Source organism: Vicugna pacos, chromosome 18 (genome assembly GCF_048564905.1).
Source record: "Vicugna pacos chromosome 18, VicPac4, whole genome shotgun sequence".
NCBI classification, from domain to species: Eukaryota; Metazoa; Chordata; class Mammalia; order Artiodactyla; family Camelidae; genus Vicugna; species Vicugna pacos.
In genome coordinates, this window is record NC_133004.1 from 21,598,704 (window position 1) to 21,626,145 (window position 27,442).

Consider the following 27,442-nt stretch of genomic DNA (forward strand, 5'->3'; position numbering starts at 1 on the left):
GGGCAGGGGGTCATGCTTGTCACCCCGTTAGACAAAGGAGGAAAACGGGGTCAGGGGCTGGGAGTTGCCCATGAGCCACACAGCTCCTGATGGTGGGCCTGAGAGCCCAGCCCAGGCCTGGTCCCTCCCAAGCCCGTGTTTGCTGCTCCCTGAGGCCTGGGTCTCACCCAGATGGCCCTCCCTAGGGAACAAGTCCTGAGGCTGGTGGCCTGGACTGTGAGCTCCCACCACCCAGGGCCACACCCATACTTGAAACAGCCTGAAAAGCACGCAGGGACCCAAGTCTCCAGAATCTGCTATAGGAGGGAACAGTGCGGGGCCTGAGGGAGCGTTTCTCTGGGTCTGGAAGGGACCCAGCTGCCCTGGTTTCCAGAGTGTCCTTGACACCATCACGTGTGGTCTGACAGAAGCCTGTGAGAGGGATAGGTCAGCCCCAGCCCGACTCGGGCTTCCAGGACAGGAAGTCAGCAGGTGGGGAGAGTCGCTGAGGCAAACCCAGGTCTTCCCATCCTGTCCCCTGCAGGGCTGAGGCCCAGTGATGTAGAGCGGGGGCCCTCAGCCAGAGTGATTCTGCTTCCTCCAGGGGACATCAGACTATCTGGAGACAGTTCTGGTAGCCACAGTGGGAGGAGACCAGGGACGCTGCTAAACATGCTGTAGCATACAGGACAGCCCCCGACAACAAAGAGGTTGTGTGAGGTTAAGACATCCCAGTACAGAGGAGCCCAGGCCAGGGTACCTGGAGTCCAACCCAGCTGGGTGGAGAAGGGCTGTGCCCACTCTGCCTGGAGGGTCAGGGCAGCCAGGGGGCCCCAGGGAGAGTGAACACAACCAAGCCTTCATTGAGGGGCAGCGTGGGGTCAGGGCCAGCATCTCTGCCCAGGTTGGGAACTTGCCCTCCTCCCTGACATCCTCCACAAACCCAGTCTAATTTCCTTTGTCCTCTGCCCCTCGGCCCAGAGTGCCAAGCCCTGCTTTTAGGCCTGCTGAGACCCTGCCCACCCAGAGGAGGACGGCTCCCTTCTCAACTCAGGGTGGAACACCTGGATTCCCCAGGATCGATTAACACAGAACTTTGCTCTCAGAACACAGGTGCCAAGGGGCAGTTTCTCTGGCTGAATTGCCTGATGACAGACAGACCACAGGGACAGAAGGTGCAGGCCTTGGCTTTTATTGATATTAGACCTGCAGGCTCCCCGGCCTCTTGGGAGCCCAAACTCTCTGCTCCACCCAGCCTCTCAGGTACAAGTGGCTGACTTGAGTTGGAGCAGGCTGCAAGAGCATGCCCAGATTTGTTTTTTCTGTCCCTCCTGCAGGACTTCCTCCTCCCTTCCCCCTTGAGTTTTCCTGAGGCTGGCCCAGGCTCTGGTGCTGGGCAGCTGCCCAAGTGTCTCATCGTTGGGGTGCCACTGGTAGGGACTGAGCCCTTCCTTCCTGGACCTGCCACCTCCTCCTCCTGGGCCATCCTTTCCCCTCCTGTCCCAGGCTGGGAGAACCAGCCCTGGCACTCGGATCCCTATGGCCTCTCCAGAGCCCCAAAGCGAGTTCTCTTGTACAAAGGACAGGTGGGCTCCTCTGAGGCCCCCCAGGATCTCTTGGGCCTGAGCCCCAAGCCTTCAGGGGGACAGGACTGGGAGGGGGCACCCTTGGCTGGGTCCATGCTGGAACTGGAAGCTGAGGAAAGGGAGGAGAGAAGAGTCACTCAGAGGTACCCAGGGGAGGCTGCCAGTCCACCCTGTGACCCCCAGAACCTGGCATCCTTCAAAACAGGAGGGGAGGGGAAGTTCTCCTTAAAGAGAACCCATGAGGAGGGAAGAAAGAGGGAAACATGGTTCAAACTAGAAGGACCCTTATCTAACCTGAACCCCTGATTTTATAAATGGGGAAACTGAGGCCCAGCCAGTTGGGGAGAGCCGCCCAAGATCCTTCATTAAGTGTGGAGCTGGGACAGGGACCCAGGAGGCTTGGGAGTGGAGAAGGGCCACCTAGGTCCATCTGATTCCCCTGCCCCACCCTTCCCTGGGTTTTCCCATTCAATCCCCAGCCCTGCAGCACCTGGACAGGTGCTCACCTGTATTTCCTAGGCTGTCCCTGGGCATTTGAGCTTCCAGAAGTGCTGAGCGGTGGCTGTTACCTGGGCCTGCAGTCCCCTGTGGTAGCTCCAGGGGCCAGGCCACACCCTTGGGCTGTGGGAGGCAGCCCCTGGCCATGAGCCGGCCCAGCCAGTGGCTCTCACACTGGCCAGCAGGCTGCATGTGGCCCGGCAGATAGAGGGCCAGGCCCCGGAGGTGGCGCAGCCGAAAGTTCTTGGGCTTGCTTCCCTGGGCACTGGGGCACTGCTGCTGCTGGGCCCCCAGCCCCCCTTCGTAGATGTTGGATGGAATGTCAGGGTGGCTGGGGCGTCCTCCGGCCCAGCTCACTGCATCTGTGGAGGGGAGAGCAGGAGGGTGGTGGCCGGTGGGCCAGTGGCCATGAGGGGAAAACGCAGTCACATGCTTGTGAGATGGGCTCCACCCCCCGCCTGCGGAGCTTCAGCTTACCTGTCTGTCAGAAGGGCTCAGCCCCTTGCCTCCCATTGCCTCCCACCACCTCCCACCTCCTCCCACCCCACATAGCTTCCCTCCCAACTAACAGGAGCTCTGAGAAGCTTGAGCCTTGGCACCAAGATCACTTTCAGGACTTCAGGCTCTTTCTGCCAACCCGTTTTGCCCTCTACCCTAGAAAGAGTATTCTGGTACCCAGGGTCGCACAGCCTGGACCAGTGGCCATACCCCTCTCCCACGCATGCATGTCCCTAAGGCCACCCGTGTGGCTTTGGGCCCAGGTCAGGACAGGAGGGCATCTCTGCTCCTGCCACTCCTCCCCGCAGCCCGGCACCTTCTCTTATGCGCAGCTCAGAGAACGCACAGACCAAGGCTTCCATGGAGGGCCAGTGTGGTAGGGAGGAGTGGCCAGGCCTCCTGTGCAGCAGGGCTCTGCTCTTCCCTACCTAGGGGCTGAGTCTGCAAGTCTCCCCTGGCAACCAGCTCTATGATGTCACAGGGAAGACTCCTGGGTTTCCTGGACCCCTGAGTTTGGGAAAGGATGATGTCCAGGGCAGGATCAGGGTGGGAGGAGGGCAAGGGATGGAGATGGAATCCTAGGGGAGGTTCCTGGTCCCTCTGGCTTCAGATAGGCAGACAGCTTTTGCAGGCTGGGAAGTCACTTCCTGGGATGATCTTTTGAGGTATCCATTTCCTCATCTATGGGTGGGACATGAAAGCTTAGGGGTGCAGACTTGGTTATATCTGGGTTAGTGCTTTGAGCATGCTGACAGGTGGTTCTGGATGACTGGGCAGCTCATTTAATTTTTCTGTCCATTTTCCCATAAGTAGATGATGGCATACTGTGTGAATGGTACCAACTGTGAAGCAGGATGTGGAGGAACTGGAACTCTCATGTACTGCTGCAGGGAATGTAAGATGGTACCACCAGTTTGAGAAGCAGTTTCTAAAAAGTTAAACTTTAAATTGTCTTTATTCACAGATGACATGATCTTATAGACAGGAAAAATTCACACTCAAAAAAGAACTACTTGAGCTAAAAAAAAAACTATCAGCAAATAAGGTTCAGCAGAATCACAGGATACAAGATCAACACACAAAAATTAACTGTATTACTACACACAAGCAAAGAACAAAAAGAATAAAACAGTCATAAAATTAACCATGGAGGTACAAGACAACACTGAAGACTACAAAGTATTGCTGAAAAAAAAATAAGACTTAAATAAATGGAAAAATATCCTCATTCATGTATTTAATATTGTTAAGACAGCATTCCTCCCCAAAGTGATCTATAGATTCAATGCAATTCTTATCAAAATCCCAATGTCCTTTTAGGCAGAAACAGGAAAACTGATCCTAAAATTCATGTAGATTACAAGGGAGACCAAAAGCCAAAAATGATCTTAAAGAAAAAGTTTGAAGATTCAGATTTCCTGACTTAAAAACTTACTACATACAGTGTTACAGTAAACAAAACAGTGTGGAGCTGGCATAAGGCTAGACATCTAGACCGATGGAATAGAGTAGAGAGCCGAGAATAAACCCATACATCTATGGGCAATTGATTTTTGACAAGATTGCCAAGACTGTTCAGTGGGGGAAGGAATAGTCTATTCAGCAAATGGAAGAGAACAACTGGAAGTCCAGATGATAACGAATGAAGAATGAAGAATGGCATTAGACCCCTACCTCACACCATATACAAAAAATTAACTCAAAAAGCAACAAAAACCTAAATATAAGCACTACACTAAAACTATAAGACTCTGAAGAAAACAGGGGTAAGCCTTCATCATGATGGATTTGGCAATGGGTTCTTAGATATGACAACAAAAGAAAAAAGCAACAAAAACAGATAAATTGGACTTCTTCAAAATTGAAAACTTTTGTGCTGCAAAAGAAGCTATCAAGAAAAGACAGCCTACAAAATGAGAGAAAACATTTGCAAATTGTATATGTGATTAGAGTGTAGTATCTAGAATATATAAAGAACTCTTACAACTCAACAGAAAGACGAACAACTCAATTTAAAAATAGGTGAAGAGGTGGGGAAGGATATAGCTCAAGTGGTAGAGCGCATGCTTAGCATGCACAAGTTCCTGGGTTCAATCCCAGTATCTCCTCTAAAAATAAATAAATAAATAAATAAATAAATAAATAACCTAATTACCTCCCTCCCAAAATAAAGTAAAATAAAAAAGGTGAAGAATTTGAATACACAGTTCTCCATATAAGATGTATATAAATGGTCAACAAACACATGAAAAGATGTTCAACATCATTAGTCATTAGGAAAATGCAAATTTAAGCTACAATGAGACACTACTTCACACCCATGAGGTTGGCTCTAAAAAACAACAAAAACAGAAAATGACAAGTGTTAATGAGAATGTGGAGAAATCTGAAATCCTCCTACACTGCTGGTGGGAATGTAAAATAGTACAGCCACTATAGAAAACAGTTCGGCAGTTTTTCAGCAAGTTAAACATAGAATTACCATATGACCTAGCAATTCCACTCCTAGGTATACACCCCAAAAGAACTGAAAACAGGTATTTAAATAAATACTTATACACAAATATTCATAGCAGCATTATTCATAGAAGTAACCAAAGAGTGGAAAGAACCCAAATGTCCATCAACTAATGGATGGATAAACAAACTGTAGTCTGTCCATTCAAGGAAATATTATTCAGCCATAAAAAGGAAAGAAGTACTGATACCCAGGGCAACACGGATTAATGTCAGGAACATAATGCTCAGTGGTAAAAGCCAGATGCAAAATGCCACATATTTTATGATTCCATTTGTATTAAATAGGCAGAATAAATAAATCCATAGTGACAGAAAGCAGATTAGTGATTACCAGGGATGGGGGCAGGGGAGTCACTCCCATTTGGAAGTGACTGCTTAATTGGTGTGACGTTTCCTTTTGGGGTGATTGAAATATTTTGGAGCTAAATAGACGTGGTGATTGAACAACATTTCAAATGTACTTAGTGTTACTGAATTGTACACTTAAAAAGGTAAATTTTATGTTATGTATATTTTACCACAGTAAAAATAAGTAACTGACCAGCACTACTCAAAACTGTTAGGGTCATCGAAAACAAGGAAAGTTGGAGAAACTGTCACAAAACTATCTAGAGGAACCCAAAGAGAAATGAAAATTAGATGCAGTGTGGTGTCCTGAATCAAATCATGGAACAGAAAAAGGACATTAAGTTAAAAATAAAGAAATTTTGACTTTAGTTAATAATAATGTGTCGGTGTTGGTTCATCAGTTATGAGAAATGCATCAGTGACGGGGGTGTGAGGGTGGATGGAATCTACAGGAACTCTGTACTATCTTTGCAGCTTTTTTGAAAATCTAAAACTATTCAAAAATTAAAAGTTGATTGAAAAAGAAAAAAGTTAAATATTCACTTGCTTTATGACTCTGATGTGTCATTCTATGTATTTACTGAAGAGATAAGACAGCATATTGTGTGTAAAAGGATTTCTAGCTGAATATTTGTACCAGCTTTATTTGTACTGGCCCCAAACTGGAAATGTCCATTAACCAGTGATGGGTAAATAAAACTGCAGTCTATCCATGTGATGGATATACAACTCGGCAGTAAAAAGGAATGAATTACTGATACAGGCTACAACATGGATGGGTCTCAAAATAATTATGCTGAGTAAAAGAAGCCAGAAAAAAAGGAGCATATGTTATACGATAACATGTATAGAAAACTCTAGAAGTACGCAAGTCTACCATGACACAAAGCAGAGGAATGGTTGCCTGGGGTACAGGGAATGGCAGGAGGGTGATAATACAAAGGGCTGGGCACGGGGAAATGAGGTGAAGGATGTGTTTCTCTCTTGACTGTGGGGATGGTTTCTTGCATGTATACGCTTGCCAAAATTTGTTAAATTGCACACTTTAAATATATGCACTTTATCTTCTGTCCATAAAGCAGTTGAAAGAAATTTAAAACCAAGGAGGGGGGCTCTGGCCCCCTTGTCGGTGCTCCCTCTGTGCTCTGCTGTCTACAGTGGATGTCAAGTGCTGTCTGCCCCAAACACCCATCACTTCTCCTGTAGCCCTCACAGCCACCCTGTCAGGCATCACGATCTCCATTGTAACACTGAAGAATATGAGTCACCAAGAGGTTAACCTCCCAAGGTCACATGGCTTTAGGGACAGCTCTAGATGCCTATGCACACCAGTTAGCCCTAACTTACAGCAGATCTGCTGTACTTCCACTGGCCTATTGTGCCAGCCCTGAACTGGGCATGACAGAGTCAGCACAGAGCATGAGGGGAGAGTGGGGACATGGCCTTTCCTCAAAGACCCTTTGCCTCACTGGAGTGAGGATGATGTACTCTTGCTCACTCATTCATTCATTCAGGTATTAAACATACATGTTCTGAGGGCTTATGTAGCACTAAATACTATTGGAGACTTGAGGAGAGAGTCGAGTAGGGCAGAGAAGGTATCTATTTTCATGGCACTTACATGTCCAGATCAGAGACACAAAAGATAAGCAAAGGAGATGTTTCTAGATCATACTATGAAAATAAAATAAGGTGATGTAATAGGGAGTGGCCGGGAAGGATCTGCTTTGGTGAAGGTAGTCCGGGAAGCCTCTTCACAAAGATCTGAAGTTGGGAAGAGCGCTCCTGGGAACTGCACATGCAAAGGCCAGGAGGCAGGAAGATGGGGTTGTTCAACAGAGAGCAGGGTAGGATGGATGGAGGGAAGGCAGTGAGGGGAGCAGAGGAGGTGCAGCTAAAGGGAGTGAGTTTTATTTGAATTACAATAGGAAACCATTGGATTGCTTTGTTTTTCTAAGGCTAATTTTTAAGTCATGCTCACTGAGATACAATTTTAGATATGGCAAAACTCACCCCTTTTAGTGCACAGCTGTATGAGTTTTGACAAACAGTGACTGCCGTATAATTACCACCACAATTAAGATATAGAACAGGTCCATCACCCTGAAATTATTTGACACCCAGCTCCTGGAAACCACTGATTTGTTTTGTCTTTATATTTCCATCTTACCCAGATTGTCATATAAATGGAATGTACAGTAGAAAGCCTTTTGAGTCTGGCTTCTTCCACTTAGCATAAGGCGCTGGAGAGTCATCATTGTCCTTGTGTATTTCAGCAGTTGGCTTCTTTTTCTTCTTTATTTTTTGGCTGCTGAGTGGTAATTCATTATGTGAATGTACTGCAGTGTGTTTATCCATTCATAAGTTGAGGGACACTTGAGTGGTTTCCAGTTTGGGGCGATTATAAACAAAGCTGCTATCAACATTTGTGTACAGGTTTTTGTGTGAATGTAAGTCTTCATTTCTCTTGGGCAAATGGGATTTGATGAGTGGGATTGATGATCTGTATGTTAAATGTGTTTATTAAGAAACTACCAAGTTGCGGGGGAGGGTATAGCTCAATGGTAAAGCACATGCTTAGCATGCAAGAGGTCCTGGGTTCAATCTCCAGTACTTCCATTTAAAAAAAAAGTAAATAAATAAACCTAATTACCTCCCCCCAAAAACAAAAACAACAAAACAAAAGAAACTACCAAGTGTTTTCCAAAGTGGCTGTCCTGCTTCCCATTCTCAAACAATAATGTATGAAAGGCCACGTTGCTCCACATCCTTTCAAGCCCTTGGAACTGTCAGGGTTTTTGTTGTTGTGTGTCTGTTGTTTTAGCTATTCAAATAACTACCCACTGATACCTTGTGGTTTACTATGCATTTCTCTGATGACAAATAATCTTAAGCATCTTCCTTTGCTTATTATTTGTAATGAAGTAACATTCATAGTTTAAAGCAAGACAAGAAAATTTAAACATAATTTTTTTCTCCACCCATTTGGGCCTCCTCCCTCCCCTCTTGTGTGCCTTGTGCATCTGTATTATGCACTAACCAGACCTCCCCAACAGCAGGAATACCTGCTCAACCATAAAGGTCAAATTTTCTTCTTCTGATGTCAGCCATGTAACTCCTTTGAAGACAACATTCCTTTCTCAATCCTATAATGAGTCACGATGCATGTATTTTTGGTGAACTTTATGTATAAAGCCAATATATCATTTCTCTTAAAGATAATGAATGGTGCAGAACAGACCAGGTCAGATGACCTGGGGAGATACTGGGCTGAACTTAATGGAAGTTTGTAGATTAAATACTTCCTGATGGCCATATTAATGATACTAGCTTTACTACTTGTCTTCTATTTTACAAGATTATTGTTTCTTGTATTACCGAATGTGTGTCTGAGTCTTCGATAAAAATAATTGACTAGGTTACTTGAAATGATTGATCAAATATACAGTTCTATAAGATCAATGATTTTAATGGTGTAACTCTAGATCTGGGAAGAAGCAACAGTAGGGAGCCATTTCCTGGACTACGACAGACTAGTAAGACAGAAAAGTCAGTCCAGAGGCTTTTGGCTGTTGTTAACAGTCCAGTAATAGCATGCTGAGTGGCCTATCAATGAAATCCTTCCTTGACCTGGGTATAAGCATTCCTAGCACCGTGGACAAACTGGTCATGAAATGCCTCCAAACCTTGGTCAAAATGAAGACTTGAAAGGGAGATTATGAAACATAGAATGTTGGCCACTATCCAGTACTACAACAATAGTCATTAGCCATTGCCGTCACTGACCTGCAACATACCCTGAAAGGAATTCCCGGTGAAAATCAGAACGAGGCATTTTGTGCTCTGGGAAAACGGGCAGAACTGGCCCTCAGATGGGTAGATATTATTGGGAAAATTTTTTATGAACTCAGTTCCATCACTTGTTGAAAGATTATTCTTTCTCCACTGAAGGGCTATCACCTTCGTGGTACTAACCATGTAAGTGTGATCTATTTCGGGACTTCCGTTAAGATGGGTGTATTTACGTGTCTGCTACTTTGCCAAAACCAACGCAGGGGTGGAGGGCGTCCCAGCGGTTAGCAGTCCCTCTTCTTCGCCCACCCTTCTGGGCTCAGCTCACTTCAGCTCCCTTGCCATACCTGTCGCCTGTTTCCCACTAGGACATCCCGGTGGAGAGGACTCCCAAGTGAGCTGCCAGCTGATCCGACCACGTGTTGGGTGCGATCCTCACTGGTGAGCTGCCGGCGCGCTCAACCCTCCCTCAAACTCTGGCCGCTGGACAGACAACCGATGGCGCGAAGAACCGGGCCGGTTTCCGGCCTGTCGTGAAGCCCAGGCTGGCTGCGCATGCGCGGGTCGCAGCCGGGCCTCATCTCGCCACTTCAGCAATTAGTATTGCCTGTCCCTCGCAGTCCGGGGTCTCAACGCCATCGCGCTGCGGGCGCTTCTCCAGGGCTTCGGTCGGGGGCGCGGCTAGCTACTTTACACATGCCAGAGAGAAGTGTGCTGGGCACAGGACCCAGGCGGGAGACTCAGCTTCGTGACATTATCGTACATTCTTTCTAGAGGAGTTTAGGAGGAAATGAGAAGCAGTATGTAGAGCGCCTAGCATAGTGTCAGGCACTTAGTAGGTGCTCAGACCGTGTTAGCCAGTGCCAGATGTTTGCCAATTGTGTGAAGAGGGCCCAGGTGTCAGCTGGGGCTGGATCCCAAAGCCCGCTCCCTCGGCAACGCGGGATGCCCCCTGCCGGCCGGCTGCCCTCTCTCGGGCCCGCATGGAGTATGCGCACACGGCACGGCCGTTTTGCCGCCCGTATTGTTTGGCCCCGGCTGCGCGCCGTCGCGGGCTCCGCGCGTTGCCATAGAGACTCATGAGCGCTGAGTGGCGAGCTGCGGAGACCGTTGGCTTCTCCGGAGCAGAGCGCCATGTCTTTCCGCGACCTCCGCAGTAAGGCAGCCCTGCCCTCTGTGACTTGCAGTCTTCCCAAGACTCGGGCTCAGGCCTGGCGCGCCCCCTGTCCTGGCTCCGCCGAGGCTCGCGCGCCGGAGCCCCTCCCGGGCCTCTGCAGCCCAGGGGCGCCCCTGGCGCGCTGCCAACCCCGAGGCTGAGCGCCCCGGCCCTTCCTTGTCTCGTAACATTTTCTGCGATGATGGGAGGTTGTGTATCTGCCACGAGTGGCTAGTGCGGCTGAGGAACCTAAGTTTTAATTTTATCTAACATTAATCGGTTTATATAGCCACATGGGGCTGTTCGCGATCGTATTGGGAAACGCAGAGACCGTTTTTGAGTTGGGTTAGCTTAGAGCTCAGAGAAATGAACAACAAAACCTAGGAGAGGGCTGGTGAATAATGATAATTGCAGGTAAAATTTTCCGATGTTAGTTCGGTACTTCCTGTCCTATGTACGTGCATCATTTCATTTACTCCTCTAAACAACTGTGCTCCTGCATTTACAGACGAGGAAATGGGCACAAAGAGGTCAGGTAACTCGGTAAACAGACACAGGTGGTAAGAGCTGGTGCTGGAGTGTGAATTCATGTTGTCTAACCTCCAAAGTCTGCGTCCTTATCTAAAGGACCTGGTGAGGCGAAGGAAACCTATGTGCCTTGTCTAGAAGGGTGGGGAAGTGGAAGAATGGGGATAAGAGACTTAGTTACTACTACTTTGGGGGACACCTGTTACACAGCAGGGATTTTACATCAGTATCTTATTTTAGTCTTCACTTAAACAGTGAGATGTAGCGTATAATTCTTTGAGGCACAAAGAGGTAAAGTAGCTTGCTTCAGGTCACACAGCTAGAACTGGGTGGAAACAAGGATCAAAACATCAGACTGTGACTCAATCTCTTGCCTTTTGTACACTATCATTTTCTGACTTTGTAGCAGTGCAGCCAACTGGCCCCACCTGCATTGGTGTAGCAGGCATTGCCAATTTGAGGGTGATCTGAGGGACCTCTTTAAGGCCAATTTTCTAACCGAGTTGCTGGTGCCTGAAATTTCACCATTAAAAATTACTCCTTTCAGTTTGAATTGCTCTTTTTTTACAATGTAAACATACAGGAAGAGGCACCACATTTTACTGATGCTTACTAGCACTGTTATGTGAGTTTATGCCCTCTGGGATTTGGGGGTTCTTGGTGCCCTTATGTCATAGAGACCAGTGTCTCCTCCCTCTTAATTTGGGAAGGCTGGCATTCTGCTAGGGGACGTTGAATGGAGTTGTGTTGGGAAGAGTGTACAGGAAGGGGATTTCTGAGCATTTTGACCTTAAAGTGCCATTACAATTGTGCATTTTATGGTAAGAATCTTATTGTCTCCATCTTGACAATAATACTGCGGAATTAACAGAACTTGACTACTCTTTAGCTTGGTGAAATGTTTAGGTGGTGCCTGACTCTGTGATGGGAGAGCTGCTGCTTTGTTTTCCATCATTTCAATTCAGATTTCCCCCAAAACAGTGATGGGGCCCTCCTATGCTGCTGCTCTTCCCTGTGCCCTTCTCTTCTCTTCTCTTGTGTTGTCTGGTGAAATCCAGTCTAACCTCCAATTGCCCAGGTCGCTTATTTGTGAATATCATTGGGACATTTTGCATCTCTACCTTCAAGAAGAGTGAGGACGGATGTTGTATAGCCAGAAGCACACTGAATATAGATCTTGGCACATCGTGAGAACTGAAAAAATACTGTGTTTATTTCCAAGTCTTGCTTAAAGCTTAGTGACCACAGCAAGTATTAGTATTACTGTTCTAGCCTGTTTGATAATAAACCTAAATATTGCTCTACAGTTCAACCATTCTCTTTAAGATTTCTGTAAATACAGCGCAACTGACGTCTTAAATTTGTGTTACTAAGGTCCTGTGTGCTCCCTAAAAAAAGAGGACAACTCAGGAATAACTCAGGAACACGGACTTCACCTTACCACTGTCACCCCGCAAAAAACACAGTTAATGTTTAAAAATGTTTTTCTTTATGACATTTCATAAAGCCAGCTAGTTCTCATTTTAAGTGGTAAAGAGAAAGATATCCAAGAGATAAATGAGGTATCCAAGAGAGAAATTAAATTCACAGCCAGTCCCAAAACCCCGTTTTAATGTATAGTTTCTACTTCTCCCGTTGAACTTAAATAAGTGTTTTTCAGGAAGCAGATTAAGTATTTTAACTTTTATCTTCTTTTTTTCTTTCTTTCTTAGAGTTGATAAATAGTCCATAAAAGTGTCAGGTTGGGGATAAGAAGAGAAAGAAGGTGTCTAAGTTAATAAGTCGTTGCTGTTTGACAAAGAACTGGCTAAATTGTGCTTTACCTTGGACAGATTTTACAGAGATGATGCGAGCCTTGGGATACCCTCGAAATATTTCTATGGAAAATTTCCGCACACCAAATTTCGGACTTGTATCTGAAGTGCTTCTCTGGCTTGTGAAAAGGTTAGAACTGCACTTTAGTGAGGTCTAAGAATGAATACTAGATTTTTATTCATCAGCTGCCTAGAAACAGGATACTTTTGTGAAGCAAAAAGAAAAGTTCAGTAAAATTGGACAGAGTCATTTGTAACCTGTTAAAAATCAGCTGAGTGTGAAGAACACTGTGGGAGGAGGGAGTGCACCAGGCAGCGGTTAAAGAATTCTCAGTAGGAAGCAGGCACTTGGGGCTCATCCAGGCTCCTCCTCATCCTCTCACCTTCATGAGGGAGTAACAGGACCTCCTCACACATTCCATTGAGCACACTGGATTGAAAATAATTTAGATTTCATTTTGCATGAAAAATCTAATTTGATTCGGGATTGGCAAACTTTTTGTTAAGGAGATAGCAAGTCTTTCAGGCATTGCAGGGTACGTAAGATCTCTGTCATATATTCTTCCTTGTGTTTTATTTTTTGTAACCCTTTAAAAATGTGAAAACCCTTCTTAGGTTGCAGGCTGTACAGAAAGAGGTCAAGGGCTCAGTCCGCTGACCCCGCTGACCCCTGGTGTGTCACCAATAACTCAGAGGAAGGAACTCCAGCAACTGCTGGGCCAGGGGCTGGCAGCTGGAGTAATAGTTCTGATTATTTTAATTAAACTTTGGAGTCCGAGATAGGTTTAATGTTGTAAGCTGGGCCCCAAATTTGATTTTTAAAATCCATTAAGCCTATCATTAGGTGAGGATTTGTTTTTTCGGATGTTTGGTATTTTGTGTTGCTTCTGAAGCCTTTTCTTACTCCTGCTCCCTTAGCTGGGGACTCAGCTTCCTGTTCTTTCTCACTGTGGACTTTTTGCTTAATTAACTCGTATCTTCTCTCTCCCTGCAATAGGTATGAACCTCAGACTGACATCCCTTCTGATGTTGAGACTGAACAAGACCGAGTTTTCTTCATTAAGGCAGTTGCTCAGTTCATGGTTAGTTCACAGTTATTTGATGGAGTTGTATAATTAAATATGTTAGAAGGAGATGAAGACAACAAGGTCCTACTGTGTAGCACAAGGGATTGTATTCAATACCTTGTAGTAGCCTATGGTGAAACAGAATATGAAAAAGAATACACAAATAAAAGTGAATCATGTTGGCAGAGACAGTTTCAAATGACCTACATGGGATTTGGTTTAGATTTTACATGGAAAAGATCTTAAACTTCTTTTTTTTGGTCTGAAAATAGGCCACCAAGGCACATATAAAACTCAATACTAAGAAGCTTTATCAAGCAGATGGGCACGCAGTGAAAGAGCTGTTGAAGATCACGTCTGTCCTGTACAACGCTATGATGACCAAAGGGATGGAGGGCTCTAAGACAGGAGAGGAAGATACCAGCAAGTTCAAGTTTGATATTAGCTCAAAGGTAAGGGCAAGGAAGGCTTGCCGTGAGGGATGGGATGTTTATTTCTCAAACTGTGAAACGGAGCCCGTCAGGTACAGCGCCCCTTCTTTCCTCACTGCTTGACCGAGGCCCGAGGTTTGTGCTCATCTGCTTTTGGATAAAAACAGAAGGGACGATACATGCAACTATTTATTGAAAGCCTGCTGTCTGCCAGGCACCGTTCCAGCACCAGTGATACAGGCGTGAACGGCAAGGATAGGAATCCTCTGTACCCACGGCTCAGCTTGTGGAGTCAGGCCATAAACCCCAAAGCAGAAGGAGCAGCGGGTCAGACGTGCTGAGTGTGTGCAGGATAGCAAAGTGGGGGAGGGCTGCAGGGCATGGAGGTGACATCCCACGTAGGGAGCTGGGTCAGCCTCAGGGTGACAGTCCTCACCCTGAGGATTGGGTGACATCTTCAGCAGAGATCTGAAGGAGGAAAAGAGCAGGCCATTCAGTGGAAGGTGGGCTGTGTGTGTTTGAGGAAATGCAAGGCAGCCATGTGGTCAGAGTTGGGAGGGGAGGCAGTGATAGACCCTGTGGTCCCTGGGTCCTTTAAAACTGACTTTTTGGTTTTTGGGTTTTTTTTGTAGGGGTAGGGGGTAATTTGGTTTGTTTATTTAATAGAGGCACTGGGGATTGAACCCAGGACCTCGTTCATGCTAAGCATGCACTTACCACTGAGCTCTACTCTTCCCCCAGAAGACTTTCTTACCTGAGGTGGAAAATCGTTGAGTTTTGAAGAGAGAAGGGCATGACTAGAAACTTTACATTAGAGGAATCACTCTGGTTGCTGGGTTAAGATCAGACTGAAGGGGAAAGCAGAGGCGGAAGTGTTAGAAAGCAAGAGATGGGGGAGGGTATAGCTCAGTGGTAGAGCGTGTGCTTAGCATGCATGAGGTCCTGGGTTCAATCCCCAGTATCCCCATTTAAAAACAAAATTCAATAAATAAACCTGATTACTCCCCCTGCCAAAAAAAAATTTAAAAAGCCAGCAAGAGACAATGGTGACTTTGAGTGGAGCACAGGTCGAGTGCTCAGCTGAGCTTAGGGAGAGAGGATGAGCTGCCAGTGTCTGAGGACTCAAAGCAACAAGCCAAAAATGAGAACTGTCTTTAACTGCGGTGGTATAAGCCAGGGGCTAAAACCAGAGGAAGTATCAACTCCCTGTTTCACACGATTACTTTGGCAGCTTTAATGCACCCAGAGGTGTGGGAGGGCTGGGAGTGGAAAAGTAGGTACTGAGTCAGTGGGAAAAGTGGCCTTAGTTTTCTCCCCACCTTCCCCATAAGGTGGCCTCAGCAGAGGCACTGAAGAAGACTGGGGTCCACACCTCAGATAAAGAGACCTGGGAATGAGGAATGGGGCTGGGAATGCAGCTCTTTATCAGGATATGCCTGGCCAGAGGGCCTGAGTCCTTGACTGCAACTGTCTTCAGAGACTGCAGGGCACTGGTGTTGGGGTCGGCATTCCCCATGTGGCCTGCCAGGTAAAGTTGCTGTAATTGACTGTAATTGCTGTAATTGAGGTCAGGCCTCAAAAATCATACACAGGAGCCAGACTCCTCAGTGGAAGGAAGTAACCAGAGGTTAGGATGCGTTTTGAAGGTAGATCTAATGGGATTGGATGTAGGTTGAAAGAAAACAGGCAGCCCAAGGAGGATCCTGAAGCAGCTCTGTGCAGCGGCACTCCCTGTGACCGTGGGTGTGTTTGCACGTATGCTATGCCATACAGTAGCCACTAGCCACGTGTTGCCAGCATGACCAAGGAACTGAGGTTTACATTCTATATAATGGTAAACAGTTTAACACTGAAGATGCCTATATGTGACTAGTGGATAGTATTCGATATCATAGCTCCAAGGTTTTTGGTCTGAGTACCTGCAGGGATGAAGTTGCCATTTACTGAAATGGAGAAGAGTGTGGAAGGAATAGGGTTGTCAGGAAAGATGAGGGGTTCGCTTTGGGGCATGTTAAATTTGCAATGTCCATGAGATATCCAAGTGGAGACGTTGACCTTTAGCTCAGAGCTTTAATCTCGGTATTAAAGCTGAGAGCTTCTCAGGGGAAAGGCATAGCTCAAGCAGTAGACTGCATGCTTAGCATGCACGAGGTCCTGGATTCAATCCCCAGTACCTCCTCTAAAAATAAATAAATCTAATTACTTCCTCCCACCAAAATAAATAAATAAATAAAAACTGCAATTAAAAATAACTTAAAAATGAAAGCTGAGAGCTTCTCAAACTCTTCCGAAAGATTGAAGAGGAGGGAATGCTCTCAAACTCATTCTATGAAGCAACGATCACCCTGATACCAAAGCCAGGCAAAAACACTACCAAATAAGAAAACTGTGGGCCAGTATTATTGATGAACATGGATGCAAAAATCCTCAACAAAATATTAGCAAACAGAATCCAACAACACATAAAAAAGATTATGTACCATAGGGTCAAATTGGGTTCATCCCAGGGAAACAAAGATAGTTCAACATATGCAAATCAATCAGTGTAATACACCACATCAACAAAAGAAAGGACAAAAATCACATGATCGTCTCAATAGATGTAGAAAAAGCATTTGATTAAACTCAACACCCATTTGTGATAAAAACTCTAACCAAATTGGGTATAAGAGGGAGCATATCTCAACATAAAGCTGAGAGCTTAGGAGGGAGTGTGAAAGAAAACTGTGTGAAGAAGTGTGAAAAGAAGTGTGAAGGAAAATTGGAAATTCACTGCTGTTAGTCCAGGAGCTGGACTATCGGAGCAGAATCCTGGAGGACCAATGAAATGGGAAGAAAGTCGTCAGTTGTGAATGGACAGGGAGAGTTGTCGCTTGTGGTTTGAAAATGAAAGAGGGGAGGTGGGAATTCATTGTTGAGGGGAGAGAGAGAGTGGGCAGAGCTGAGAAATGTTTGTGCTCTTTGGAAATTGAGCATCTTCCAGAAAGAGAGGGTGATATGCAAATCCCAAGAAAGAAGCTTGTGCAGAGGGCTGGAGGCTAATCCATCATCGCTGTCACCTTCACAGCAGGACCTTGTGGGAGCCGGGTGCTGTTGTAAGGCCTTCATGCGTGTGAACTCATCTGAGCCTCACGCAGCCCTGTGAAGTCAGTCTAAAGGCAGAGGATGAGGGAACAGGGAGGATTTAACATGGAGCATCAGGATTCCATGATAGGACTGTGTCCCTGGGGTTGCCCCTCCTCTGGTTACCCCACAGCTGCTGGGGTCCCTTATTGTGACCTAGTCCAAATAGGAAGTGTGTCAGCCTTTACCCCACTACATCTCCTGGTTGCAGAGGACAATTGACCTGACATTCGGGTTTTCAGAGAGACCCAGGTGGCCTGGAATCAGCCTAATTTGTACTTAGATCAGTGATCCCTAGACTGGTGTCTTGGGAGCTCTCTTCTGCAGGATGTGAACATGTGTCTTCTGGAAAACGTGCTCTGTAGTCACGTAAGTCAAGTATCCCAACTGAAGGTGGGAATGGGTACGAACAGGTTGGTTCTTTCTGAATGCCTATTAAAAACCTGTTACTAGAATTTGGTTTTGATTTTTTCTTTCCAGATTGCAGATTTGAAAGCAGCCAGGCAGCTTGCTTCAGAAATCACTTCCAAAGGAGCATATCTGTATGACTTGCTGGGCAAGGAGGTGGAGTTGAGGGTAAGCAGTGTTCAGATAATTCAGTCACCTCCTTAACTAAGCAGATTTCTACGGTTTTTTTTCCAATTCTGTTTTTCCCTGTTTTCTGATTTTATTCAACTATACCTGATTAACTGAGATACTGTGTGGGAAAGTAACATACATACAGTGTTTGCTGCTGTTCCTGCTTCTGGTGGGCACTGGTCTGTTTCTGGTACCTTTGGCATCTGGTTCAGAAATGGCAAATAAGTGCCTGTTGCTAGAACGTTCCTCCTTGTGCCCGTGACAGGCTTTATTGATCATGATGTGTTTCCTCAGTCTCAGCACCCTGCCCAGCAACATGCTCTTCTGAGCCTGTGGTTCCCAAATCGTGTTGCCCAGCGGAGTCACCTGGGGATCTTTACAAACTCCTGATGCCTGGCTTCCATTCTGGTGTCATTGGCATAGAATGTGACTTGGGTTTCGGGAGTTTTGAGTCTCCTGGGTGATTCTAACATATAGCAGAGCTGGGAACCAGTAATTAATCTAGGCGGCCCCTAGTAATCAGTTGAAGTTGATGTTACAGTTGAAATTTATTTGCAATCCTTATTCCAGCCAATGCTAGTCAAGGAGTATGCTCTATCCCCTGTGTTTAAGGAGCTGTTGAAGATTAGGTTCCTAAAACTCAGAGCTCCAAAGAGCTTTTAAATCACCTGATGTCCCAGTTGCACCCCCTCTACATGACGGAGAATCGAAATGTCTAGTAGTTAGAGCCAGATTTTTAAAGATCTCCAGGTGATTCCAATGTGCAGCAGTTTGGGACCTACTAGTTGAAGAAGAGATGGAGTATTGTTTAATTCTGCCTGTAGGGATTTATGGCATTTATGCTCACATCTAATGTTTTTGAGTTAAATGCATTCAATTCATTCCATTCCCATCAGATGTATCATCCCTGACTATTCTTTCACGGCCTTGCCTATATTCTGGCATTGCTGATACAGTGTCATGGTGTTTTTCCTCCCACTTTTCATTTCTGCCCCAGGAGCTGGCCGGAAGCTGGGGACCTGGGTGCCAGCTCACCGTCCCTGCTTTTGATATATTGACCGAGTGGTTGCCACCTGGTGAAGTGTAGTTGGCAGAACAAAACTGCCATTGCTGCCTAAGAGCTAATTTAGATAAGCAGTGAGGCAGCTCTGGGCCGGCCGTGTTTTCTGTTTGTAGTGCCATAGTGAACGTTTCTCCAGGTGTTCATCACAGACCCAGAGACAAGAGCCAGTTGCCTGCTGTTTGCCAGCAGAGCTGCAGCTTCATTGTGAGACTTGGTGAACTCACCAGGGTCCCCCGGGGGCCCTTGGAGCACCGTCCTGTGATGAACTGATGAATCAGTTAGCAGCTGAACTGTTTCTATGGAAGCCATGAGACCCTGAATGTAGTACTTCTCAGATTCTGTATATGGTCTTGATCTGAGGAGGATCCCCATCTCAACAAACATTCATTGAGGACTGACACCAGCCACAGGCAAGGAAGGCACCGTGCTCTATCCTTGAGTGGGTCGTGGTCCCTGCCCTCAGCAGCTTCCCACCAGTGGGGAAGGTGAGGTGCACTGTGGAATAAGGAAGCATAAGACAGAGTTTGGTAAAGTGCTTCAGGAACCTCGTAACTGCGTCCACGTTAAACTCCCCTGTCTCACAAGTTTCCAGTACTGACGCGATAGGCACAGATGCCTCCCTTGATGATTAGTGGTTCGTGCTAAGGGCACAGCCAAGATCTCACCAGGTACGGTTGTCAGTGATGGGAAACTTGGAGGGGCGTGTCATAAAGAAGGTTCTGGAGGCTGGCAGGGGGCCAGACAGCAAGGTGAGCTGCACTTGGTTTGGGGTTACCTGAATGGAATGCAGATGAAGAAGCAAATTTAGGAGAAAGGATTATGGATAGTGAGTTTAGTTGCCCACAGCTGAATGGTAGAGTGCATGCTTAGCATGCATGAGGACCTGGGTTCAATCCCCAGTATTTCTGTTTTAAAAAAATTAAAAAATAAAAAGAATAGATGCCATTAATCTCTTAACAAGTGTTCAAAACTTATAAAATATTAATTGTGAGTTAGCCCCGGTCAGATGGGCATATTTCCTCCTCACAACCTCACATGAGAAAAATATTTATCTTCCTTACACTGATGAGAATACTGAGAATACAGAAGACACTTGGAGGGGGGTGGGTGATGGCAGAAATGTCTTTGCATGAGAGACCCACTGAGAACCAGTCCATAAGCCATATCTAGATCTGGGAACTGGTCCTGAGATTCCTCTTCTGAAAAAATACATCATTTCATTTCATTGTTTCCCGTAGAAACTGAGAACAGAAGCAATTGCCAGACCTCTGGAAATAAATGAGATGGAAAAAGTGATGAGAATTGCAATAAAAGAAACTTTGGTAAGATTACTTTGCTTTTATTTAATGTTTTTGTGCTTGGAACTCGAAAATAGTAAAAATTCCTGGCCCTACAGGGTAGTAACGCCAGGCTTTGTAACAAAGAAGGGATTTGTCAGCAGGGAAGTGACAGATTTAGAGGACGTTCTGGAATACCTAGGCTGCTTCCGCATTATAAATGTGGACAATTCCTCATGTTTCTCAAATTTTGTCAGTTTTATTAATTTAATATTTCTCTTAAATTCTTCAATAATTTTAGTGAATGCTGTATTTTGTGGACTCTTCACTCCTTATTTAACCAGTTCCTCACTGCTGGGCATTCAGATGATTTCCAGGTTTTCTTTAGTCTAAACAGCACTGTAATAAAGAGAATGCCCACCAGCCTTTACTACTCACCCATGAGCAGGTACTATTTGTACATCTCATCTGAAGTATTCATTGGAAAGGCAGAGAGCTGGGGGGACTCAGGACTCAGACTGCTTAGGTTTGAATCCCTCTGTGTGATTTTAGGCCAGTTAACTCACTAAGTGCCCCTGGGCCTCACTTTCCTCATCTGTAAAATGGGGAGAATGACAGTGCCCACCACATAGGGTTCTTATGAGCATCCATTATGACAGGGTGTGTCATACATAGTCTCTGGCACATAGTAGGTATTCAGTCATCATTAGAGATTTATTTTATTCCATAGACACAGACGAGGGAACCTTATGGAGGAGTGGTTATAAATTAGGAAGTATTTATACTTCCTTTTATATACTATTTAAAAATTAGGAGTAGCTATGAAACAAGAATTTGCTGAGAGTTATACAAAAGTCAAAGATTGATAGGTTTTTGTAGTACTCTTGTTGTAAAACAGTAATAACTCCCCAGGCGACCCAGCACGGGGAGTCAGAGCCTCAGCAGGGGAGAAGGGCAGGACAGCCGAGATGGCAGTTTGGTTACGTACAGGCAGATTGATCAAGTAAGTAAATGTGTTAAAGATAATGGAAGCCAAGGTTCTTACTGTTGGAGGAGGGAGTTACAATATGAAAAGGGATAAAATTAGAATGAAACTTGAAATAAGAGGTGTTGGTTAAGTGCGTGGTTTTCAGTATGTATATAGGTAGATACAGGAATAAATTTTGTTATACGTATGTGTCCGTGTAGCATATGTATGACATGTTTATGTGCATACTCATGCACACCCACATACACATACATTTCTTAGCTCTGAGCACACCTGGCACCCAGATCTTGGCTTCTAAATGCCATTTCTCCACTGAAAGGAACTAGGGCTCTTGGGGAGAAATGTCGGATTCCAGAGCCGGAACAAGAAAGTAGATCTTCTTGTGCCAGAAAGCAAGGAAATAGTCGAAGAATGACAAGGATCTGCCAAGGACACAGCAGCCAGCCTGAGTGGGCTTCCCCTGGCCACAACAGGGACAGTTTGTGCATCAAAATAAATTATAGTAATGGATTATAGACCATTGAATGAAATGGGAGAGCATGGGTTCTCACTGATACAAAAAATAAATGAATACATTGAAAGCTGATAAAGAGCAGATTTTTCACATAGTTTCAAAGTAGCTCCCCACAAAATACTTACTAATTACAGAGAGGAACAGGCTTTATCTGAGAAGCCTGACAGACACACTCTTAATCCAGTGATCAAAATGAACATCACCAGTAGTGGGGCAAATCGAAGTTAAGTACGCCTGATGGGATGCAGTTACATCTGTGCTATCCTGCCAGAGACGCATAACCTGAAGCTAATCAGACACAGGCAAGCTGAGGGGCGTTCTATAAGTCACCTGGCCCTTGCTCTTCAACTGTGAGAAGGTCATGAGTGTCCAGAAGAGGCTAAGGAGCTGGTCCAGACTGAAGGTCCAGACTAAGGAGGCAGGCAGACTGAATGCCAGGGGTGACTCCCTGTTACGGACTTCACGGGGACTGTGGGAAACTTGAATGGGTCTGATGGTTGGATGGCAATAGCGCATCAGTGCTCGTTTCCTGCTTTGATGGTTGTATTACGGTTATGTATGAGAAAGTGCTCATTCATGGAAAATACACGCGAATGTATTCAGAGGTGATGGAGCATCAGGTCAGCAACTCACTATCACCTAGGTCAGGAAAAAATGCTTTGTCTTATACCCCAGTTGTTGTAAGTTCATGATTGTTCCTAATTTAAAAAAAAATTTTTAATGATAGTACTCTTGTGCTTGTCAGTGTTCTGCCTGAATCAAGTTAGCATGGCATGAATGAGGGTGAGGTTCATTTCTTGGTGAATACCTCTTAAGATACCTTTTTTCCTTTTTTTGAGACTGAACCAGCACAAGCTTTATACAATGGCCAGAGTGGAGACGTGGGAACCTAGTTCATAAGTCAGCTTCTCCAAGATATCTTTTTGTTATTGGAAAATATCCATGGTATTTGATAATTCTAAAAATAAAACCAAATCAACAACATGGATACTTAAAAGAGGTTACAAAATATAGACCATTTAGGTAAAAAAAAAAAACCAGAAAATTATTTGCGTTTATCATATTGATCTTATTTGAGGAACAGAACTTTTTTAAAAATCTTGTTTTTGAGGTCAGATAAATTCACTAGGTTTTAATCTAACTTGGATTCAGAGAAGTAGTAGTCATCAACTTGAGTTGTTTGTTCGGAAAGGAGACCCTCCTTGTCTTCCTCTGAGAGTGAACTCACTTCTCTGCTGGGTTTTTTTTTTTTAAGTATTTGCAGCAAATGGATGGTTAGTGATATGATTATCTTCATGAAAGCATCTTGGAAATGGTTAGTGTACCTAGACGGAAAAAATTAAACCATAAGTTGACTGGCAATAAAAAGTGATGAGTTCCAAATATGCACTGTCTCTCAAAGTCGTGGAGAGTGTCTGGGTTTCTTAGATGATTTCTTTGTGGACCCCATAGTGTTTCAGAGCCCTGCAGGTAAACAGCCAATAAATCTTTATGGGGCTACAGACATGCGAAGTTCTGGAGGGGAGAACCCCCATCCTGGCCACAAGGGGTGGACCTAGATATTATCATACCAAGCGAAGTAAGTCAGACAGAGAAAGACAAATACCATATGATAGCATTTATATGTGGAATCTAAAATATGACACAAATGAACTTATTTACGAAATAGAAACAGACTCACAGACATAGAAAACAAACTTATGGTTACCAGAGGGCAAAGAAGGGGAGGGATAAATTAGTTCAGGATTAGCAGATACAAACACCTGTTTATAAAATAGTTAAACAACAAAGTCCTACTGTATAACACAGGGAACTATATTCAGTAGCTTGTAAGAACCTACAATGAGAAAGAATATATATATATATAACTGAATCACTATGCTGTACACCAGGAACTAACACAACAATGTAAATGAACTATACTTCAAATTTTTTTTAAAAATTAGGAGCTTAACAGCAGAGTAGGATAGTCCGAACCTGGGGAGGCGTTCCACCCCCAGCTGGTTGTGTTCCCAGCATCAGTCCTGGTGCAGCAGGTTGCAGCTCTGAGCCCCAGGCCCTGACCTGGGGCTTCCCAGACAACACGAATGCGAAGGCACAGTACACTTACTTGGACTCCCCCTGCTCAAGGGAACTTGCTCTTACAAGAGGATGGGGAGGCCTGCGGTTTTCATCAGTGATCTCTTGGCCCCTTCATTCAGCCCCCTTTGCCCAAGGCCTGTGTCCCACTGCTGCCCTGCCCCCTCCCCCCCAAAGGCTGGGTCACACTGGAGCCACTGAGGGAGGCAAGTTCTTGCTGATGTCACCAACAGTGGTTTCTCTGTGTATTTCAGTCTGCAGTCGGGGCTCAGCTCCTAGGAGAGGGAGGAGGAACCCTCTGTCTCAGTCCCCACAGCCCGTGGATTAGAGATAGGAGCAGGCAGTGTTTCTTTCTGTTCCCTTCTAAGTAAAGCTAATATGAAGCTTATGTGTGCATGTATTCCGTAAGTCAGGTATTTGTAGCTGGGGGAGTCGTCTGAACAGTGTAAAGTAAGGCAGACAATTCAGAGTGACGTGTAGCCAGTCTAAACAAGTTTGCTGGCAGGCGGTCTCGGGCCTCTGCTCTGCTTCAGACACTGTTCTTTCCATCTTCATTTATTTCCCTGGGCAGAAACACCCTCTGCTCATGGAAAAAGAAAAAAAGGGCCATGATTTTTCCTGGGCCTATGTGGTGTTCCTCCTGGAAATGGTTGGTTAAGTGAGTGATGGCCTGGGGGAGGGTCTGCTCCCTTTGCTTACTTATGTTTCTGTTCAGCATGGTGTTACTGGGCCCGGGGAGCGGGGAAATGCTTCTTTTCCAAGAGTCAGGTTGTCGGTCCTCACTGGCACATTTGTCTCATTCGTTTCCTGTTAAACGTAGGCACAGGTTCAGAAAACTAAAGACCTGCTCAATAACGTGGCCTCTGATGAAGCTAACTTAGAAGCCAAAATTGAAAAGAGGAAATTAGAGCTGGAAAGAAATCAGAAGCGACTCCAGACTCTGCAGAGTGTCAGGTAGGTGTGAGCACCTGGAGAATGATAGAAAGCTGTCTCTGAAAGTTAAAACAGGCCAAGGGGATTTGTTGTCTGTGATACTAACTTTTTGAGTACTGAAAAAGCCTTGCTTCAGGATGTACGTGTGTTTCTTGTTCTAGCAAGCACACTGCTGAACTCATTCTCTTTACTGCTTTCCATATGTCTGGAAAACTGCTTAATTCCTGAACTGCCCTTCAAGCTTTTGTAGCTTCTTGGAACGCAAGGCAAAGTAAATCCAGATGGAGAGAGTTTTACAGGGTTTGGCTCCTAAGATCTGTGTCTTGCCATAAATTACGTGGAAACAGAAACATACTCCTGTTTCTTGGTTTGAGTAGATTGTAGACTTTTATAATTCCTCACGAGTAATTCATCTTTCTTCTGACCTTCCTTTTCAAAGCTGTGCCTCACATTTTGTTGTGTGTACTCTTTCTTCTTCTCCCTTCCCTCCCCCTCCCTCCTGTCCTCCCTCCCCCCCCCATTTTTTTTGTACCCTCCTCCCCTTGCTCTGTATGTATCTCTGTTGCTCTTTGTCCCTTTTCATTCTCCCTTTATTTTTCTGTCTTCACTCCTTCCTCTGTCCAGCTGTTGCATTTGCTCTGAATGTGACTTGCTTTTTTGAGATCCTGGTGCGTGGCCCATGCTCTGGCTCCTTGTCCTGTGATCTGTGGGAAGGCAGCCCCTGGGGACAGCAGACCGTAACCCAGGGAGCATCAAGGCTTCCTCCCAGCCAAGGGCAAGACCGTGCCCCTTCTGCCTCTGGAATCAGGGCTGCCAGATGGATTTGTTTCATTTAAAAATTCTGCCTTTCAAGTGTAAATTCATTTTTGTTAAGCCTCATATCTTTTTGTTTCGTTTTATTTAGGGTTTTTTTTTTGTTTGTGTTTTTAGATAAGGTAGGTAATTCAATTGATTGATTGACTGACTGACTGACTGATTGATTTAATGGAGGTACTTGGGATTGAATCCAGGACCTTGTGCTGAGCTATACTCCACCCGCCCCCAGATCTTTTTAATAGAAAAATTTCTGTTTTTCTCTAGTACAAAAGATTATAAATTGTTTTCTCATTTATCTGTTTATATTTTTAAAATAACAGAGTTTTCCCTTTAAGATCAATATTAAGAGAAAAAAATAAATTCAGCAAATGAGTTGAAACAGGTTTTTATGTTATGGCTTTGTTTTTAAATTTTATATTGTTTAAGAACTTAGCTTTGTTGGGGGAGGCACTGGGTATAGCTCAGTGGTAGAGCACTTAGCATGCACAAGGTCCTGGGTTCAATCCCCTGTACCTCCATTAAAACAAAACAAAACAAGCAGCTTTAATTTGTAGCAACCTATATTTCCCTTTTTAGAGGATTGATTTATTTGAGAACATCCAGTTAGCAGACTGTTATGCCCAACTAAGATAATGCGCATGTTTAATTTATTGACTTTTATTTTTTAATTGATTTTTAGAGATGTGTATGGTGTATGATTATTTTTTAAGTCTGTATCGAAATCTGTGCTATATTGAATGAGAAAAAAGACTGCAAGGCTTCATTTATACTATTATACTTAATGTTTGTTTAAAAAATGCATTCCCGTAAGTATGCATAGAAAAGTCTGGAAAAGATGTGTGTCAGATATTAAGTGCTAACACCTAGCGATGGGATTGTAAAGTAATTTTGATTTCATTCGTCATATTTCCAGGATTATTTCTAGTTTTTACAAAGAGCATATCTTACTTTTTGATTTAAAAAAAAATTAATCTTCATTTTGTGGGCAGGAAAGACAAAAGGGGGAAATTAGCTTTAAGCAGTCACGAGAGTGAAGCGCCTTCTCCAGTTAAAGGCTTACCATAGAAAACCAGGACGAAGTCTGGAGTTCTGAATACCAGTTTCAAACAGCTGGATATTTGTGTATTTGACTAACCTTTCCATTTTAATTTCATTTTGTTGTTCTAGGCCAGCCTTTATGGATGAATACGAGAAGGTTGAGGAAGAGCTGCAAAAGCAGTATGACGTTTACCTGGAGAAATTTCGAAATCTGGCTTATCTGGAACAACAACTCGAGGACCATCATAGGATGGAGCAAGAGAGGTTTGAGGTAAGTGCCGAGCCAGCTCTTCTGTACAGACCGTTCCTTCTCGCGTGTTACTTTGTACTTGTTGACACGTCAGTTTGTAAGTATCATTGTGAAAAGAATGTGGATGAATGTCTTTTCTCCCTGACCAGGCGAGGATTGCTTATATAATTCTTCTGCTTTTTTGGTTGTGTGGCCTGGACTCCGGGGCTGTCAAATCTTTGCTATTCGTTTATCACCAGAGTTTGGTCACTTAGGACCATAGGCAGGGCCAGCACGTGACCTGTGTGCAGCCGCACCCGACTCCAAGCTTACAAGGGCCTGGGCTTGCTTTAGTGCTCTGCTGTCACCATCTTGAAATTCTTAATAAATTTTAACTACATTTTGTTTTGCACTGAGTCCCACAAGTTATGTAAAGTGTGGTCTGGAGGACAGATCTAAAAACTTGCTTGGTCAGTTCACTTTTTAAAGATTTTCGAGGCCTGGTTAATTGAGTAATCCAAACTGGCTTCTCAGGCACTGCTTTATAAAGAGGAATTGTAGTTTACTGATTGTTGTGGGAAATATG

The 27,442-nt window shown here is 44.8% G+C and overlaps 2 protein-coding genes and 1 long non-coding RNA gene across 18 annotated transcripts in view; 2 read left to right on the plus strand and 1 right to left on the minus strand.

Moving 5' to 3' along the window:
* Nucleotides 1–1,155: 1,155 nt before the first annotated feature.
* Nucleotides 1,156–9,861, minus strand: C18H16orf90 (chromosome 18 C16orf90 homolog). Of its 10 annotated transcripts, none has more exons than XM_072942572.1 (3): nt 9,569–9,861; nt 2,072–2,425; nt 1,156–1,674 (listed from the first exon to the last, which is right to left on the minus strand). In XM_072942572.1, the coding sequence occupies exons 2-3, from the start codon at nt 2,253–2,255 to the stop codon at nt 1,517–1,519; spliced, it is 342 nt and encodes a 113-aa protein (XP_072798673.1). In that variant the 5' UTR covers nt 2,256–2,425; nt 9,569–9,861; the 3' UTR covers nt 1,156–1,516. The 10 variants fall into 10 exon arrangements, with proteins under 10 accessions (XP_072798673.1, XP_072798672.1, XP_072798666.1 ...); XM_072942571.1 differs by lacking the exon at nt 9,569–9,861 and adding an exon at nt 9,405–9,560; XM_072942565.1 differs by lacking the exon at nt 9,569–9,861 and adding an exon at nt 9,216–9,366.
* On the plus strand, nt 2,975–3,789 carry LOC140687062 (uncharacterized). Its single transcript, XR_012061110.1, has 2 exons — nt 2,975–3,226; nt 3,526–3,789. It is a non-coding gene; the product is annotated as an uncharacterized lncRNA (long non-coding RNA).
* Nucleotides 9,862–9,996: 135 nt separating the features above from the next.
* Nucleotides 9,997–27,442, plus strand: part of CLUAP1 (clusterin associated protein 1) — a 29,619-nt gene continuing 12,173 nt past the window's right edge. For 5 of the 7 annotated variants that reach the window (XM_031686996.2, XM_015239300.3, XM_031686998.2 and 2 more), the window contains exons 1-8: nt 10,227–10,377; nt 12,738–12,849; nt 13,717–13,801; nt 14,059–14,238; nt 17,821–17,916; nt 20,221–20,304; nt 24,661–24,794; nt 26,757–26,898. In XM_031686996.2, coding sequence (XP_031542856.1) covers nt 10,356–10,377; nt 12,738–12,849; nt 13,717–13,801; nt 14,059–14,238; nt 17,821–17,916; nt 20,221–20,304; nt 24,661–24,794; nt 26,757–26,898 — 855 coding nt within the window. In that variant the 5' untranslated portion in view covers nt 10,227–10,355. Of the gene's footprint in view, nt 10,022–10,226; nt 10,378–10,659; nt 10,792–12,737; nt 12,850–13,716; nt 13,802–14,058; nt 14,239–17,820; nt 17,917–20,220; nt 20,305–24,660; nt 24,795–26,756; nt 26,899–27,442 lie in introns of those variants that run through there. The other 2 variants (XM_072942561.1, XM_072942560.1) reach the window with 2 other exon arrangements.